Source organism: Schistocerca piceifrons, chromosome 4, assembly GCF_021461385.2.
Source record: "Schistocerca piceifrons isolate TAMUIC-IGC-003096 chromosome 4, iqSchPice1.1, whole genome shotgun sequence".
NCBI classification, from domain to species: Eukaryota; Metazoa; Arthropoda; class Insecta; order Orthoptera; family Acrididae; genus Schistocerca; species Schistocerca piceifrons.
The window spans coordinates 576,747,315-576,767,409 of NC_060141.1; the positions used below are offsets into that span (position 1 = coordinate 576,747,315).

At 36.6% G+C, this 20,095-nt stretch overlaps 1 protein-coding gene across 2 annotated transcripts in view; it reads right to left on the bottom strand.

Annotated features, from left to right (window-relative positions):
* LOC124796306 (protein FAM50 homolog) overlaps positions 1-20,095 on the bottom strand; it is a 125,120-nt gene that overhangs the window by 31,329 nt on the left and 73,696 nt on the right. For both annotated transcript variants that reach the window (XR_007016742.1, XM_047260432.1), the window contains exons 4-5: positions 17,350-17,550; positions 9,758-9,860 (exon numbers count right to left, since the gene is read on the bottom strand). Coding sequence is in view for 1 of the 2 variants with exons in the window: in XM_047260432.1 (XP_047116388.1) it covers positions 9,758-9,860; positions 17,350-17,550 (304 nt within the window). In the remaining variant the exon portion in view is untranslated. The remainder of the gene's footprint in view (positions 1-9,757; positions 9,861-17,349; positions 17,551-20,095) is intronic.

Sequence of the window (20,095 nt, forward strand, 5' to 3'; positions counted from 1 at the left end):
TTACCTATCATTCTCATTCACACAACAGTTGAAGTCAGTCTTATGCCCACATCTTGTGTGAAAATAGCACCATTATCTACATTAATCCAATGTTTCTTATCTTTTCATTAATGTTGCAGTCACATTTCGTATTACATCTGAGCTTTGAGTTTGAAACTTGTGCTAATGGAATGTTTCAGCTATCTACAAATGCACGAACATATGTTTAAAATAAAAGCATTAATATTTTGTCTATTGCTTGTTTTACAACACTGTTATTACACATCCACCTAAAATACAAGCTGAAATGAAGTGGAACCTGTGGCAGTACATTCAAAATGGGTGTTACAGCACTGGACAAATTATTCAAAACAAAATTTTCATCCATAGTTCATTTTAATGTCTTTCAATACTTCTTTAATGAAATGTCTTTGTTACATAACACAAAGAAATTAGATAACTACTCAAAACGAACCAATAATTTAAAAAAAAATAAAGTTTTTGTCACAGAAGCAATTGCTAATTATGTATCTGATTTGTATCAATATTTTTGCTGAATGCTGATAAGAAATAGCATACATATTTAGAATTTTTATATGAAATTCAATCAGCACATGAAATCAGTGTTAGAAAGATGAATGGAAACTTATTTGTTGAAAAGATTTTGGGAATATGTAGTGTAACTTTTAAGGACAGCATGTGCAATATGCTAGTGCAGCCTACACTATAGTGCTGCACCATTATTACCATGTGGGCCTACCAGATGACAAAATAATTGACACATGCTGCTATAATTGTTAATAGGTTGGTAAACTCAAATGAAAGTGTAAGGGGGGTGCCTAGAGAATTTAAATGCAAATCATTTGGTCATAAGTGATGTTGTAAAATTATGTTCTGAAAATTTACACAACTGGCATTTGAGCTAGACTGTACAATAATTCTATTATATTTGTCACATATATCATGTAAGGATCATGAGACTAACAAGGGAATACATTAAACGTATTCACAACTGCTAATAAGGGCAACTACCAGCTGTAGAATGGAATGATAGCAATGAAAATTTGTGCCGGTCCGGTACTCAAACCTGGATTTCCTGCTTATCATGAGCAGTCACCTTACCATTTGGCTATCCGTGCATGACTCACAGTAAGACCAAACTTCCTTATGTCATCAAACATGCATCTACAACCTGTACTCGTCCATCATGTATATTCCCGTACAGGCCAGACGCTGTACTTTAAAGTCGCTTGCCTGGTATCGGCAGAAAAATATGGTATTGCAGTGCCTGTGTTATTCTGATTATGATGCAAAGTTCCTTTGGACATGCATGCATGTTTAAAGGAACAGGCACTGCATTATAAAATATATTAAATGTCTTCACAATTGCAAATAAGGGCAACCACCAGCTGTAGGATGGAATGACAACAATGAAAATTTGTGCCGGACTGGGACTCGAAACTGCGTTTCCCGCTTATCGCAAGCAGTCGCCTTATCATTTGGCTATCTGTGCATGACTCACAGTGAGACCAAACTCCCATATGCCATCAAACATACTTCTACAGCCTGTACTTGTATGTCCATTATGTATAATGCAGTACAGGTAGTCGCCGCAGTGCGTGTTCCTCTGAACATGCATACATGTCCAAAGGAACTTTGCAGTGTAATCAAATAACACAGGCACTGCAATAACTACTATACCATATCGTATTGTATCGTAACAAGATAATGGTCCTATCTGATACGTCATTACCTAACCTTAAATTTTTCATACAAGAAGAATATACGGAAAGAAATACACTGTCAAAATTTTAGCTGCTAAGGGCACTTCAAGTATCGTTTTTTAAAAAACATTAAAGTTACTCATTTTTGCAACATGAAGAACCATTTATAACAGTGGTTCGTGCAGCCCTTCCTGCCTGGTACGCTATTCGGAGCCTTGAGGAGAATGTACTGTCATGTAACTCAAATTTCAAAGAGCACACTTGTGAATTTTAAGCACTTAAACCTCACCAAAAATGTCTCAAATCATTAATTTTTTAAATAACTTGCACTTCATATTGTCATCTAAACTGTTGCAGATGTAATTGTTACAAAAGTGACTAGCAGAGGAAAGAAAATCAAGGCAGTGTACTTCCATCAATCGGGACTTTAATATGTTGTCAAGAAATATTTCATAACAATATCTGTAGCAATCTCTTATGATAAGTTTTGAATACCGTATATTTTACTAACAATGAGATAGTTCCTTGATTATTTCCAGAAGTCATAAAAAAATGGGAAGTGTGTACTGGATGATGAAAACAAACACTTTCTTTACAGCAGGCACACCTCACAAAAGAAACATTAATGCATTTAGGCACACCACAGTAATTATTAATTTTATTTAGACAGAAGTGGGATGGAGTAAGAAATGGTCATGGCCATTGTTCTGCATACTGCACTGCATGCTAGGCATAACTTAGCAAATTCATAAAACTTGTTGATGCAAATTCACAATTCACAAATTACTGAAGTTTAACCACACTATTCTGCTGATAAACCTAAAATAACAAAGAACTATCAGAAATTATACTGTCCAATAATTTTCTAAAAAATGCTTTAAAGTGTCAAAAAATTTCATTATCAAGTAGGTGAATCTTTTTGTACCTTCTTAAGACAGATGTCATGTTATGTCCAGGCCAAGAGTCCAACAAATTATTTGTTGTAACTGGCAAGAAGTAGTTCTGGATGTAATGCAGAAAATTATCCTCTTCCATTTTTATGCATTTTTGCAACCAAACAGTCATTTTTTAAAATTTTTGTCTTAATTTCCCTCGACATTCCTGAAGAGACTCATAAAGCTGCAGAAACTGATACTTATCACTGACATCATTGTATATGAGTGCGCAAACCACTTCGTCTTTCTTCCACTTGAGACAAAGTGCAGTTTGCATGCAGTTCTTGCACAGTTCTTGGCTTTATACACAGTATTTTAGGGGGTAACAAGAAGCTTTGTCTTTATGTAAATTACAAATTTCTCAACAGAATTACCTATTAAAGACATCTCTACACATTTACTTGAAGTAAACTTCGTAATTTTGCAACTTCATTTTCCATATAATTTCCTGAATCTGTTTAACTAGGTCAAAGAAACTTTCAAATCAGTAATGTTAATCTCACTTGCATTTCACAGGGCCCACTCATGTAGATCGCTCTGGGTAACAGTGCGAAGATTCTCAGAAGCAGTTCTAAATATTTCAAGTAATTTTTCTTCAACAATTCTGAGAGTTCCACATTGGTGTATATTTTGTATGCCATGTAATGCTTTGTGCCTTTTATACAATTCACTTTCAAGTTTTACAAAACGGAACTGGTTTTGGGCACTGCTTGACTTTAAGCGTTTTCTCCCTCCTTCATTAACAAAAAAATTTACAGAATTTTCTGTGTCATTGAAAGCTATTAACACCTATATTTTCTGCAGACTAGAGAACACTGAGATTTTGTTTTGGACATTAATTACCACAACATTCATCGTTCAAACCACAATTCACTATATCATTTGTTATTTACTGTTTCTTCTAATGTTTCCGTAATTTCTAACAAAATGTTAGACATAATTTGAATGACTGTCCAAGAAATCAACTAATAAGTAACTAGGTCTTCTGTAGAAGTAGATGATTTCAACTGCATACCACACGCTTCATATTTAATCTCTGCAAGATTGAAAACATTACTTGGAATCCACATTACTGTGGAAGTCTGGAATCTATGCAAAGCAAATGCTATTAGCTAGCATATATGAAGAAATCAGATGGGAAATTAATTCAATTTTATCTCCATTGTTAACACTTATCGACATACAAAGGCAACCGCTGATTATTATAGATATCAAGTGAATTGCAAATTCCAGCAAACAGTAGCTGTGAACAACAGTGCCAGAGACACTGTCAGGGAAACTGAAACAAAATTATGATCACATTGTGCCATGTTACCTGTTTACATTGTGCCACGACCAGAGCTATGCACCCACTGTGTTGCGTATACACTGTTGCAGCTATGGCAAGGGTGTACATCCCTCCAACCACCTAGCAAGCTATAAATTTGGCAGTTTTCAACATTGTTTTTAAATGCTTGCAGTGAGTCTTAGCATCTAAAGTTTTGTCAGAGTGTGTGTGTGTGTGTGTGTGTGTGTGTGTGTGTGTGTGTGTGTGTGTGCTCTTCCTGTATAAATAATTTCTGGACAGGTTTCAACATGTCAGACTGGACAGACCTCCTGTAAGATAAGAGAATTTATGGGGCATACAGTATGTCATTTTTCACCCATTTCAAATGCAAATGGTATAGTACAGGTCTAATACTGATATAATTTGCTCTCTACCATGCACTGCACAACAGCTTGCAGCATTTATATATGCTAGTTACAGAGGACTGAAGTCAGCTGCTGTGCCTATACTTGATCACAGAGCACACAATGTCATGTAATACTGGTTGCTATTGATGGCAACTATACTGACAAGACACTGTAGTAAATCCAGGAAAGAGCAAAAGAAAAGAGGTCAGAAATAGCATAAAACTCAGGGCACAGACATAAAAGGTATGATAAGTGACAGCAAATCTTAGACTAGTTGAGGTTTAATTTGTATGTTTCCATTTACACATTGGGTTACACAAGAAACACCATTAAATTACTAAATACCAAGCAGTCACACTTAGGCATGTGAGACTGATAGCAAGAGACAGTGCACGAGGTTCTGTAACCATAAGATACCTCACTGAAGAAAATATTAAAGAGAAATACTCAACTGTGAATTTATCTGGCATGAATTCACATCTTTAGCCTAAGACAGTTGATACTCTCAACTGGTGAGAAAATCAGACAACCTGGGGAAAAAATTTGGTCATAAAATGATAACATTTTTGAAAGAAATACATTTCCTACATTTGCTGTTTTTTATTTCTATTTTATTTGGCGTCCTTTGATGTTTTGGCTGTGTAGCCAATCTCAGGCATAATTTTTAACCTTGTTAAGTATATCTGTTTTGGGTTACAATCAAAGTTTCATGGGTAGCCATGGTGGCTGGGCTTGAGGGCTGTAGCCATCATATTTGGTTCAGTACAGACAGTAACAAACAGCCAAATCACTGCACTGCACACAGTTCAGCACTCCTTCACAATAGTAAATGGCTTATCTGTGTGCTACTGGAAGAGTAAAACATGATGGCTGCAGCTCTCAAGCCTGGCCAACTACAAGCTGACCATGAAATTATATAACTGTAACCCAAAATATACATAGTTAACAGGTCAAACATTTCACTTCAGAAAATAGCTAAACAGCCAAAATGTCGCAGTACACCAATTAAACATCAGGGAAAACATTCAGTATGAATACAGACCATAACTTCTTCACAAGAACTTTACCAGCAACCCTTCAGTAATAAAAGTTTCGAAGTTTGTTGTGAGCAGAGAGATAATGTAGTCTTTATAAAATTAGAGCTCTCAGTCAGTGATACAATGTCATAACAGATTCATAACTTATTAAAAGATAGCAAAGTAGTACAATAAAGTATAGAACTATGAAATCCTCTTCATATCGGGCAAGGAAAGAGGCAGTTGTTAGCCACAGCTTATCAGGAAACATCATCCTGATATTTGCCTGGAGTATTTTGGTAAAATCATGGAAAACCAAAATTAGGATGGCTGTATTATGTAAGCAATCCTTTTTGGATTAGATTATGTGCACTGTTCCCCCAATCATGGCATGAAAAACATCTTTGACATGGAGTATGGCAGAAAAGAAATGAACAGTGCTGCCTACTTTTCAATTCATTTTAGTGAGTTACAAAAATCAATTACACAGGCCTGAATCAAACAATGGAAAATCCAGGATGGAATGTAACAACATGGTGGAAAGGAAAGTTGCTACCCACCATATAGCAGAGGTGCTGAGTCGCAGATAGGCACAACATAAAGGCTTCACAAATATAGCTTTCGGCCAGTACGACCTTCGTCAAAATTAGACGATGAACACATACATACATACTCATGCAAACCCAACTCATACACACATGACTGCAGTCTCGGGCAACTGTGGTCTCAGTTGCCTGAGACTGCAGTCGTGTGTGAGTTGCGTTTGCGTGAGTGTGTATGTGTGTGTTTGTTGTGTAATTTTGACGAAGGCCTTACTGGCCGAAAGCTATATTTGTGACAGTCTTTTTGTTGTGGCTGTCTGCGACTCAAAATCTCCATTATACGGTCAGTAGCAACTTTTCTTTTCACACTATTGTTACATAGGCCTGAAGTATTCCTGCAGGAAAAAAGAAAGTATTTGTCTGGAGAAAAGCTATCAGCCTTGGTTTAAAACCTTTGGTTTGTTACTAATAGCCGTCAACTCCTTGTGGAAGCCTAGTGATCTTGTGTGCTGCACATTTCATTAAACATTAGTTAAGGATTTGCCTACTATGCAAATACTGTTCCTTGGTTTTAAGATCACCAGAAGAACGCTTTTAGTTTTTTTTAAAGTAGTCCACATTGTATGTCTAACATAACCTCTGCAAGGGAGTACATATAATTTGATGTAAGTTTTTGTTGTTGTCGTCTTCAGCCCAAAGACTGGTTTGATGCAGTTCTCCATGCTAGTCCATTGTGTGAAAGCCCCTTCACCCCTGCATAAGTACCACAACCTATATCTGCATGAACTTGCTTACAATTACTGCATTCAGGCCTTGGTCTCCTACAATTTTTACCCCTTACACTTCTTCTATGACCAAATTTACAATTCCTTGATGCCTCAGAATGTGTCCCATCAACCAATCCCTTCTTTTGGTCAAGATCTGCCATAAATTTCTTTTTTCCCCAATTCAGTTTACTACCTCTTCATTTTTTATTTGATCTATCCCATCTAATCTTCAGCTTTCTTCTACAGCACTGCATTTCAAGAGTCCCTATTATCCCCTTACCAGAACTGCTTATTGTTCATATTTCACTTCCATACAAGGCTACAGTCCACACAAATATCTCCAGAAAAAAATTTCTAACACTTACACTGATATTAGATGTTAACAAATTCCTCTTTTAAAGAAATGTTTTTCTTGATATTGTCAGTCTGCATTTGATACCCTCTTTACTTCAGTTATCATCAATTATTTTGCTGTCCAAATAACAAAACTCATCTATTACTTGTAGTACCTTGTTTTCTAAACTAAATCCCTAAGTTTTTGTCTGATTTAATTCAACTACATTCCATTATCCTTGTATTACTTTTATTGGTGTCTATCTAATAATTTCTTTTCAATATGCTATCCATCCTGTTAAGCTGCTATTCCAAGTCCTTTGCTGTCACTGACATAATCACTCTGTCATCTGCAGTGTACATATTGAACAACACTAGGGATAGTCTACAACCCTGTCTCATTCCCTTCAGTATGTGCAGCGCCCTCTGAAACTCTCACCAACCTCTGACTCCTTCAACTTATGAAGGTCTTATCTGCAAAAAAACACTATTTTCTTGATTTTTAATGATTTCTGTATTCAGTATTCCAATTGGAAAGATAGTATTACATATTTACACAGCTAACTCAAGGTCCCTTCTGCTACATTATTTACTTCTCATATTCTGCTTCATTAAATCTTTATTCAAGTCTCTTTCTTTCCAGTCCCATTTTGATTGTTTAACTGTATTGACTCTTTTATATTACTTATATTTTATGCTCTCCACATTATTATTATTATTGTTGTTGTTGTTGTTGTTGTTGCTTGCTAAGTACTGTTAGTGACTGAAATACAATTTTTCTCTTTGCATGCACTGTCAATTCTGCAATCAGAATCTCTGACAGATCCGTTCATATAAATATTTCTTACAGAATTGATGGCATTTCCAGCAAGGTACTTAAAGCTTGTTCCCCACAGATAAGTAGGATTCTCAGCCACATATGTAATAGCTCTATGGAGCAGGGTGTTTTCCCCAATAGACAGAAATATGCCATTGTAAAACCATTGCATAAAAAGGGGGATATGTCGGATGTCAACAACTACCGCCCAATCTCTCTTCTGACAGCTCTATCAAAATTTTTTGAGAAAGTAATGTATTTAAGAGTAGCCTCCCATATTTGTAAAAATAAAGTACTAACAAAATGTCAGTTTGGTTTTCAGAAAGGCTTTTCAACAGAAAATGCTATATATGCTTTCACTGATCAAATATTAAATGCTCTGAATAACCGGACATCACCCAGTGGTATTTTTTGTGATCTCTCAAAGGCCTTTGATTGTGTAAATCATGGAATTCTTTTAGATAAGCTACATTATTATGGTTTGAGGGGGGCAGTGCACAAATGGTTTAATTCATACTTAACTGGAAGAATGCAGAAAGTTGAAATAAGTGGTTCATGTAATGTTAAAACAACAGCTGATTCCTCAAACTGGAAAGGGGGGGGGGGGCTAAATCAAGTATGGGGTCCCACAGGGTTCGGTCTTAGGTCCTTTACTGTTCTTGATATACATTAATGACTTACCATTCCACATTGATGAAGATGCAAAGTTAGTTCTTTTTGCTGATGATACAAGTATAGTAATAACATCCAAGAACTAAGTGACGTAATTGTAAATGATGTTTTTCACAAAATTATTAAGTGGTTCTCAGCAAACGGACTCTCTTTAAATTTTGATAAAACACAGCATATACAGTTCCGTACAGTAAATGGCACAACTCCAGTAATAAATATAGACTTTGAACAGAAGTCTGTAGCTAAGATAGAATTTTCAAAATTTTTAGGTGTGTCCATTGATGAGAGGTTAAACTGGAAGCAACACATTGATGGTCTGCTGAAACGTCTGAGTTCAGCTACGTATGCTATTAGGGTTATTGCAAATTTTGGTGATAAGAATCTCAGTAAATTAGCTTACTATGCCTACTTTCATTCACTGCTTTCGTATGGCATCATATTCTGGGGTAATTCATCGTTGAGTAGAAAAGTATTCATTGCTCAAAAACGTGTAATCAGAATAATTGCTGGAGCCCACCCAAGGTCATCCTGCAGACATCTATTTAAGGATGTAGGGATCCTCATAGTAACCTCACAGAATATATATTCACTTATGAAATTTGTTGTTAATAATCCAACCCAGTTCAAAAGTAATAGCAGTGTGCATAGCTATAACACCAGGAGAAAGGATGATCTTCACTATGCAGGGTTAAATCTAACTCTGGAACAGAAAGAGGTAAATTATGCTGCCACAAAAGTCTTCGGTCACCTACCAAACAGCATCAAAAGCCTGACAGATAGCCAACCAACATTTAAAAATAAATTAAAAGAATTTCTAGATGACAACTCCTTCTACTCATTGGCTGAATTTTTAGATATAAATTAAGGGAAAAAAACCCAACTTAAACATTAGTGTCATGCAATATTTTGTGTAATGTAATATCTTGTACAGACATCTTTTATTAACCTGACACGTTCCACATCATTACGAAGTGTTGTATTCATGATCTATGGAACAAGTATTAATCTAATCTAATCTAATCTAAGGGAATGTCATTAATTATGTGTGAGATTAAATTAGCTTCAATAATGTGTTTCAACATTTTTGTCAGTAATTTGAGTGTATCAGTTGAACAGTTGCAGGTATTGTTATGAACTTGGGCAATAACAAATCTTTTAATCAGGCTGAAGATAAGAACTATAGCAAACTGTAATAATATAATCCACCACATTTAATAGTTTTATCTCACATTGTCCACTAAATCAATGTTCTTGATACATTTCTTATACACTGTAGCAACTGTAACAAAATGTCAAACCTTTTTTCATCCGTACTGTTCTCCTATGACCTGAGCCATCCCAGTAACTGAATGTTATTTCTATTTCTTCCTCCTTCAGAGATGATTGTTTGGCTGCCCATTCCTGGGAGTTAAGGAAAACATATTAGTGCTTATCACAATTATACAGAATTGTTTGGTTTCAACAACATGAGGTTAAAGATACTTTCTCATTAAAAATTAATTACATAATTATAAAGCAGCTGCTGAGAACATTTTTAGAATATATTTCTTTCCAAATTAAACCCAAAATCACAAGGTCCTAGGTTTGAGATACCTTTCTGCTATGTAACAAGTGATGAAGACTGAAAGTATGAAATACAATTTTCTTATGAAAACAGTTGCACAATATGAATGGAAAACGAGGTAAAGAAAGTCAGTCATAAGCTGAAGTACAAACGTAGCCAAGGATACAAGTGGCAAAAAACAACTGCATTACCTAATTGTAAGGGAGACAGTCTGCACCCAAAAATTTCACTGGAAAGGAATTCCACATACAAATATCAATTCATTTCATAAATCATAATTCAGACAAACAGAATGAAATTCAACGGTAACACACCATCATAATCGGAGTAGCCTCTAATTATCCAACAGTGAATTGCTATGATTACAGTTTTGTAGGTGGTGGGCACAACAAGACATACAGACAAACAATACTCAATGTTTTCTCTGAAAACTATTTGAAATGGATAGTTTGAAATTCCACTCATCACAGAGAAATATTAGATCTAATGGCAACAAATAGATTTGACCTCTTTGGGGATGCTCATACTGAAACAATTATCACTGATCACGATGTAGCCACAGCCAAATGACTGGCAAAGTACAAATGACAAATAAAACTAGTAGAAAGATGTACATGTTAATTAAATCAAACAATGGAAAATCCATGACGGAATAATGAAAAAATTATGAAAAGAATAGATTGCTAACCACTACTTAGAGGAGATGTTAAAAAAAACTGTTAAACATATGAGTTTTTGGCCAAATGACCTTCTTCTAAAGCAAGCAAACAAAACACACACACACACACACACACACACACACACACACATGCATGTGCATCCAAGTTCGATTACTCTCTCTAGCCACCGAGACCTCAGTGGCCAGATACAGTGGTCATGTGTGAGTTGTGCTTGTGTGAATGTGTGTGTTGTCTACTTTAGAATGAGGCCTTTTGGCCAAAACCTCACATGTTTAGCAGTTTTTTTGTTGCGCCTGCCTGCGACTCAACATCTGCTCTATATATATTTAGTAACTACATAAAGAGACACCAGTATTACATCTCAAAGAGGAACTATACAAATTTTGCTCTGGACAGGCACATGAACAGGAACTACAGCTCCAGTTTAGACAAACAGTTGACCACGCATCTGACAAATACATGTCTACTATAATAGATTCCCCTCCAAAACCATGGATCTTGCTCAGGTGGGGTGGCGTGTTTTTTCAATGATGCAGATAACAGCAACATATGTTCAACCACAAATGAGATATATCTATGGAGAGGCTAGACTAACCAATGGTTCCTCTTGAGGGGCAGCTGCCTTTTCAGTAGTTGCAGGGACAACAGTCCGGATGATTGACTGATCTGGTCTTGTAAGAAGAGCCTATGTGGCCTTACTGCACTGGAACCTGCTAAAAGCAAGGGCAAGCTACAGCTGTTATACATCTCCATAGGGGCCTGCAGCTTGAATATATGGCTTAATGATGTTGGCTTCCTCTTCAATAAAATATTCCAGAGGTAAAATAATCCCCCATTCAGATCTACAGATGGGGCTAACCAGGAATATGTCATCATTAGGAAAAACAAAACTGGCATTCTAAAGTTTGGGAGGGGAGGGAGGTGTAATGTATGATCCCTTAATCAAATAGGTAGGTCAGAGAATTTAAGAGAAGTAGAAGATAAGCTGAAACTAGATACTGTGAGAATTAGTGAAGTGTGGTAACAGGAAGGACAGGACTTCTGATCATGTCAGTACAGGATTCCACCATTAAATCAAATAGGGATAATGCAGGAGTAGGTTGAATAATGAATTACAAAATAGGAATGCACGTAAACTACTGTGAACAGCACAGTGAACACATTATTGTAGCCTAGACAGATATGAAGTCAACAACCAACACATCAATACAAGTTCATATACCAACTAGTCCCACAGATGATGAAAAAACTGAAAGATTGTGTGATTAGAGAAATGAAATTATTGAAATAATTAGGGGGGGAGGAAAATTTAATTACGGTGAGGAGGTGGAATTTGATCGTAGAATCTGCCTGGTAGTATTTTGCACAGAGGATAATATAATCATTGCTAACATATGGTTTAAGTAGTATGAAAGAAGGCTGTATATGTGGGTGACAATTGGGGACACTAGAAGATATCACATAGATTGCATAATGGTAAGGCTGTGGATTGGAGACCAAATTTTAAACTGTTAGACATTTCCAGTAACAGATATGGCCTCTGACCGTAATCCATTGGTTGCCAAATTAAAGTTGAAGAAATAACAAAAACGTAGGAAATCAAGGAAGACAGAATCTGGATAAATTAAAGAAACCAGAGGTTGCTGAGAATTTCAGAGGGAGCATTTCACCATTTTGGGCTACAGCAAGGGAAAGGAATACAGCAGAAGATGAATGGGTAGCTTTGAGAGATGAAATGTGGAATGTAACAGATGACTAAGTTAAAAAGACAAGTCCTATTCAAAATTTCTGATGATATTGAATTTAATTTGTGAAAAAAGAAAATATAAAAATTCAGAAAATTAAACATGCTAAAGGAAATACAGACAACTACAACATGAGATTAACAGAAAGTGCAAAACAGCTCTGCAGGAATGTCTAGAGGGCAAATGTATGGCTGTAGAGGTATGTATAACTGGGCGAAAGATAAATGTAGCCTACAGGAAAATCAAAGAGATATTTGGAGAAAAAGACAAGCAGCTATATGAATATCAAGAGGTAAGTCAGTATCAGACAAAGAAGGGAAAGCTCAAAGGTGGATTGAATATACAGAGGGTCTACATGATGGAGATCAACTAGAGGACAATGTTAGAGAAGAAGAAGTAGATGAAGATACTGCAAGGAGAATGTGACTTGGAACTGAAAGACATAAGTGAAACATGGTTTCTGGTGTAGATGACAATCCCTCAGAACTGCTAAGGTCCTCTGAGCAGCAATGACAAAATAATTTCACTTGACGTGCAAGACTTACGAGATAAGCAAAATAGCCCTCAGACTTCAGGAAGACTATAGTAATTCCAGATCCAAAGAAGATAGGCGTGAATACTACTGAAACATCAGTTTAATAAGCCATGGTAACAAAATACTGACAAGGATTAATTACAGAAGAATGTAATAGGTGATAGAAGCGAACATACGGGAACATCAGTTTTGGTTCCAGAGAAATATAGCAACAGATGAAGCAGTATTGACCCTATAATTTGTCTTAGAAGATAAGTTGTAGAAAGCCAAACCAATGTTTCTAGCATTTGTAGATTCAGAGAAAGCTTTGGCAATGCTGACTGGACTATACTCCTTTAAAAATTTTGAAAGTAGCAAGGATGAAGCACAGGGAGTGAACAGTTATTTACAATTTGTACAGAAACCAGACTGCAGTTATAAAAGTAGAACAGCAAGAAAGTAAAGCTGTAGTGGAGAAGGGAGTGTGACAAGGTTGTAACCTCTCCCTGATGTTATTCAATCTGTTGATTGGGCAAGCAGCAAAGGAAAGCAAAGAGAAATTTAGAAAGGGAACTGAAGTTCACAGAGAGGAAATAAAAACTTTAAGGTTTGCTGATGACACTGTGATTCTGTTACAGACAGAAAATGATTTGTGGGAGCAGTTGAACGGAATGCATAGTGTTTTGAAAAGATGTTTTGAGATGAACATCAACAAAAGTGATACAAGAGTAATGGAATGTAGTCAAATTAAATCAGTTGATACTGTGGGAATAAGAGTAGGAAATGAGATGCTAAAAGTAGTACATGAGTTTTGCTATTTGGGAAGCAAAATACCTGATGATGGTTGTAGGAGAGAGGATACAAAATGAAAGAGTGACAATAGCAAGAAAAGCATTTCTGGAAAAGAGGAATTTTTTAACATCTACTATAAATTTAAGTTTGAGGAAGTCTTTTCTGAAGGTATTTGTCTGGAGTGTAGTCTTTTATGGAAATGAAATGTGAGCAACAAGTAATTCAGACAAGAAAAGAGTAAAAGCTTCTGAAATGGGTGCTATAGAAGAATGCTGAAGATTAGATGGCAAGAGTGAGTAAAAAATTAAGACGTACTGAATCAAATTGGGGAAAAAAGAAACTGATGGCACATCTTGACTAAAAGAAGGGATTGGTTGACATGACACATCCTGTGGCACCAAGGAATTGTAAATTGGTCATGGAAGGAAGTGTGGAGGATAAAAATTGTAGGAGGAGACCACGGCCTGAAGGTGTAAGAATTTCCATGCGCGGCAGCAAGCAGGTTTAAATAGATGAAGATTGTGATAGTTATCACAGATGAAGAGGCTTTCACAGCACAGACTGTCATGGAGAGCTGTATCAAATGTGTCTTAAGACTGAAATCATCATTGTAGATGATGATGATGATGATGATGATGACAACGTAAAAGATCAAGACAGAAGACAGCCACTACGATATAGTTTCCATAAATAAACTTATAAAGAAACACAACTACTACATATTATGTGTAAAACAAAACAAAGAGCTCAACGTACAGAGATGATAAATGGAAAGAGTATGGATATCAAAACAGCAATGTGTAAAGCCTTCAATGACTATGGTAGCAGAATGTTATCAAAAGACTTGTTACAACTCCAAAAGAAAAGCCAGGAATATACTAAAAGTGTTAGTGTGCAGAACTCATGTATTATACAGGATCTGAAACTGAGGGTGACAAAACAGAAACAGAAATGAATTTTCAAATGTTTCTTTACAAAGGAAGATCAAGGAATGCTGCCCCACTTTAATTCTGGTTCGACTACAAAGAGGAGTGATGTAGATATTAGTGTCAGTTACATTGAAAAACAGCTGAAATTACTATAACTGAACGAGGTCCCTTGGCATGATGAAATTACTATCAGACTGTATGCAGAATTTGTCCCTCTCTTAACAATAATAAATCACAGGTACTTGAGCAAAAAACTGAACCTACTACTTGGATGAAAGCATAGGTCACACACATCTACAAGAAGTGTAGCTAAAATGACACACAAAACTACTATCCAACATTGTTGGCATCCATCTATTGGAGAAGCTTAGTACATATGTTTAACATAATGAGGCACACTGAACAGAATGGTTGCTTTGATTTCGGAAACAGGTTTCATGAGAAACTGATCTTGTATTCCTCTAACAGGGCATCCTGAATGCCATGGACCAAGGCCACCACGCACATGCAGCACTTCTTGTCTTCTGGAAAGTGTGACTCAGTAACATATCAACACTTATTAACAAAACTATGATCATACTGAATATCAGACATAATTTATGAATGGTTTGAAGACTTATTGTTAGGGAGGATGCAGCATTTTGCCTTGGATATTGAGTCATTGACAGATCTAGAAGTAATACAGACTTCAGTTTAACACTATAAATATTAAGAAAGAATTAAATTTAATTCCAAGATGTAAGAATGTCCCGTGCACATCAGTGGAATGTGCCATCCAGGATGTACTACTACAAAATTAGCTTCTAGATTCTGCCTAATTATGTAACCACCCAAGTATTAACCAAGTGACAACTGGACAGTAGCCATGAATAATTACTTTTAAGTAGAGTATATTAATGCATTGTAACACATTTTCAGGCATGAAATACTTAAACCGACTAGGATTAAAAAATTAATTAGTCTGCATGAAGCACCTTTGAAAACAACAGCCATCACTCCTAGAGTGGAATAACAATGGACAGTAGCCAATTCCTTTCAAAACTAAACCTAAAGAGAATTATAAAACCACAGGACATTAAACACTTTACCATTTCATTATTTTAAATCACATTGGTGACAACAACTACGGAAACATTGGACCAGTAGAGATTTATTTCTACTTGGAAATAAACACTATTTCAAGCAAAAAATGTAATATGAACACAGGATGATTAAATTTTCTTTTAGAGTTTGTGCTGATTACACAAATTTGATGAGCAAGACATGAAGGTACATTTACTATCTAGGCCTCAAATGACTGTAGCACAATTCTGGCCTTGTGACTCTGACAGTTATCCTCCTGGAAAATTCTATCACCATCAGGGAAGACATCAAGCATGAAAGGATGCAGGTGGTCCACATTAACGTTCACATAAGCCACTGTTATCATGGTGCCTTTGATTACTATCACAGATTCCATGGAATCCCAGGTGAATGTCTGCCACAGCATAATACTGCCCCCATCAACTGTGTTTTTGGTGTGGAATATGTTTCAAGTGGCTGTTCATCTGGATGAATGCATATATAGACACAAACACTGACATAGTGCAACAACAAACAAGATTCATCCTGCTGGATGGACATATAACACCTTGCCACTTATTTGTGGTTTCGCCATACTTCTACCATTTTTCACAAATGCTCAAGACAGTAGAACGGAAACAGCTGACCAGCTTCACTGATTCTGAGATACTCATTCCCAGGTGCCAGGCTGTAAGAATCTGCCCTTTGTCAGAGTTGCTTATGACAGTGGATTTCACCACTTGTGACCTGTATCATCACTTGAACGATTCCTCATTCATATCTGCAATGATTATACACTTTCCTTACAGCATCATGTGCCCACAACGCCATCAGTTGGCACGAAATATTGTGGTGGGCAATAGTTTTACTTCATCAGTCTATAGTTCATGTTCTGATCCCCTAAAAATGCCATTCCACAGAAAATACAGGCTTTAACACATATTCGTCTGCTGTACAGTATTATTTCAGTGATTTACATAACAAACACGTCATTCTCTTAAAACTGTTTGCTCTCTAGATCATGTCAACTGCCATTACAGTCATGATGCATGGGACATTAACACTATGCCCTAGGCCTTATATGTCTGCCAAACCTGTAGATTTGCTGTCCATAACAAAATGTCAGCATTGGTATTTCATTACAACAGTTTACATCAGCAATTATACATTTCTTCTTCTTCTTTGGCACTACAGCTCTTGATGGTCATCGGACACCTCAAAAATTTGTCTCTGTGCATCTCTGTTCTCTGTTTTTTCCCCTTTCCATCCTTAGATTTCCATCTTGGTAAAATAATCAACACACTGTCCAGGCACCTGGTTCTTGGGTTGGCCTTTCCTTGTGGTGGAAAACAATCTGGCTTTCATTACTCGCTTAAGGATTTTGTCATCAGCCTAACCAACATACTCTCAGATACTTTATGTATTTTACTTGCATAAACTATTGTATTTCATGGTTGTAATTTACTCTCTAATCTGTATGTTTGCTGTCCACAACAAAATGCTGCATTTGCATTTCATTACAACAGTTCACACCAGCAATAGCAGGCTGGTGGCTCTAAAATTATTCTTTGTGCACAATGAACATAGATACCATAGTAATATACCTGCCTGAGCTCTTCTCGTAATCTGTTCTCTTCGTCTTCTCTTTCACGGTCTGGCAAAAAACTTGTATCAACATCAGGATTTTTTCTGATTTTCTTTTTCACAGGAGGCTCAAACTTCTCTTCGGCTGAGTCACTGGTGTGGCCTAAATCATCATCATCATTTTCCTCTTCTTCCTCAAGACTGAAGGACAAGGACTGAATCTGAAACAAATACACACATTGCTATTATTACACAGTATCTCAGTCACTATAACGTTAGCTTCAAAGTCTACGAAATGTAACCTAACTTTCAAGTAGAAGCACAAGTAACTTTCATTTATACTCCAAGCTTCACAAGCTATAGTTTCAATATTCCCCTATTATTGTTACATACTACCAGCACCCGTAACCTACTCATGAAAACAAGATCAAATTCATTATACCTCTACAGCCAATACCATTGAGCTCAAGTACATTTTAAAAGCGTAAGGATCAAATTAAGCATTTTCTACTATACTTTTTTACTTTGCTAAGTTCTCCCCACTATCAAAATACTGGTACATAGCGAAATGATAAAAAACTTGACTTATAATCTGGAGATATGCGCCAAAAATCCCATTTCAGCCACTGTACTTTACATTTTCTGTAGTTTTCTTCACTTCAAAGTATTATTTAAATATGAACATGGATGTCCAATGTCAAACACTTCGTCGACATTATTTAGAGCAGTGGTAGTCAACCTGGTCCTTACCAACACTAGTGGGCGTTCCAGATTTCACAGTGGGTGGCAGGGAGTTGGTAGTTTAACATATTTCCATTATGTTGTGACACATATGTGATTTGTTGGATATGCAAACTCAAAAATGGCTCTGAGCACTATGGGACTTAACATCTGTGGTCATCAGTCCCCTAGAACTTAGAACTAATTAAATCTAACTAACCTAAGGACATCACACACATCCATGCCCGAGGCAGGATTCGAACCTGTGACCGTAGCAGTCGCACGGTTGATTTCCTCTTTAGACAAAAGAATGAGGGTTGTGGATGTGTAAGATTCCACGAATGTCATAAAATCCTCAGCATTCTGAATCGCAGCTGTATTTGGTTTGGAAAGATTAAGTTTTGTAGCATGGAGCTTCAGCAGGTCTCCTATGACCAACACCATCACAAGGCCCCTTCCCCTGACCAGTAGCTCTGTATACCCAGTCAGTTGGCACAAGTGACTTACTCAATTCAAGCAGCTGCTAACCAGTTTTAAAATGACTAAGAACACCCTCAGAAATAATGATGATCTTCTCTGCCCCTGTTTGCAGTTGAAGAATTTTGCACATTGCTAGCAAACCACGCGCTGTGTCATGTCCTTATAACTGCAACACTTGCGGTCTTGTTTTGAAAATATGTCACTCCTGTAAAAACTGAAACCTGGCCATTACTCCAATGATACCCTTGTACTTATTGTCAAAATCACAGTGAAGCACTAAACATAGTTGTTCAGCCTGTACACACCCTTTCACCTCTGCAATGTGTTGTTGTTGCAATTTCTGCAAATGCTGGTGTGTTACTGCTTTCACTGACCATTTACAAAGTTCATCAATGAAACTTTCAAAGGCAACAGTTTTCTTAATTAGTTTATTTTCCTCCCATGTCGCATTTGCAATTTCTGCAGAGCTATCTGCTACATCTTCCAGGCCAAGTGTCTGTAAAGACAGTCATCCCTTTCCAGGGCAGTCTCCACATTCTTGAAACAAACAAGTCTCTCGCTTTACCTCACAGACTACTAATGACTTCACACGCTCAACCAAGGTGTCATATGTCACGTGGACCAGTAAGTTCTTCAAAGTTACCACACAAAGTTCAAAATTCACACAGTACACACATAAACAGACATCTCTAGATGGGTGAGGAACTACCCACTTAGGTCATAGTGCATAAAATTTCTCTCTTCCAATGTGTGAAGTATAATTGCTCTTATAAATTGCAAAATTTTCTTTAATACTGCGAGTCATGTACCTATTCCCTTTCACAACTTTTTGATCTTCAACTGTTACAGTTATAGTGTCTTTCTTGTAGGCACTCTGGAGAGAACAGTCCCATTTATCTTCCAGATAAAATGACTGCACTATTTGAACTTGAGGTGCTTCTACAGGATGACCATAATAAGAATCTGGTCTTCCAAAGGCTCCTTCTACAGACCTCACATTTCTTGATTTGTCTACCATGTAGTTTGTTACTGACGGAATGTGGTTCAAAATTGTTTTCTTTGAAAATGTCTCTTGAATAAAAGTTAAAACTTGCACCTTTTCACTGTAGGATGCACAATATTCAACAGCTGAATTGATATTTGTGAAAAATTCCTGGCAAGAGATGCAAGAGTGCCTTAGTTCATTTTCTTCTGAAGATGGAATTTCTACTTTGAAGAGTGTGGTCAGTTTTGCTGTAGTGTATTCATCCATACCTTCAGTAATTTCTCTGTGCTTTCTTGATCCATAGAGCTTATGACTCAACTTCACTGACCACAGTTTCTCAACAGGAATAACACCTATCTCTGTAGTTGACTGATTCAGGGTATTTAATTCTTCCTCTATTCATGCAAAATCTGCATCGTCTGCACCATGGGAAGCTTCACCTCGTTCAGATACTACCATTGTTGTTATTCTGTCAAAAAGTTTAGAACACAAAATGTTGTCATTGTAAACAACTTCACTTTGAAACAGAGTCTTCAAATGAGAACACTTATTCCCAACCTGAAAAAAGTCTGTTTTTCTGT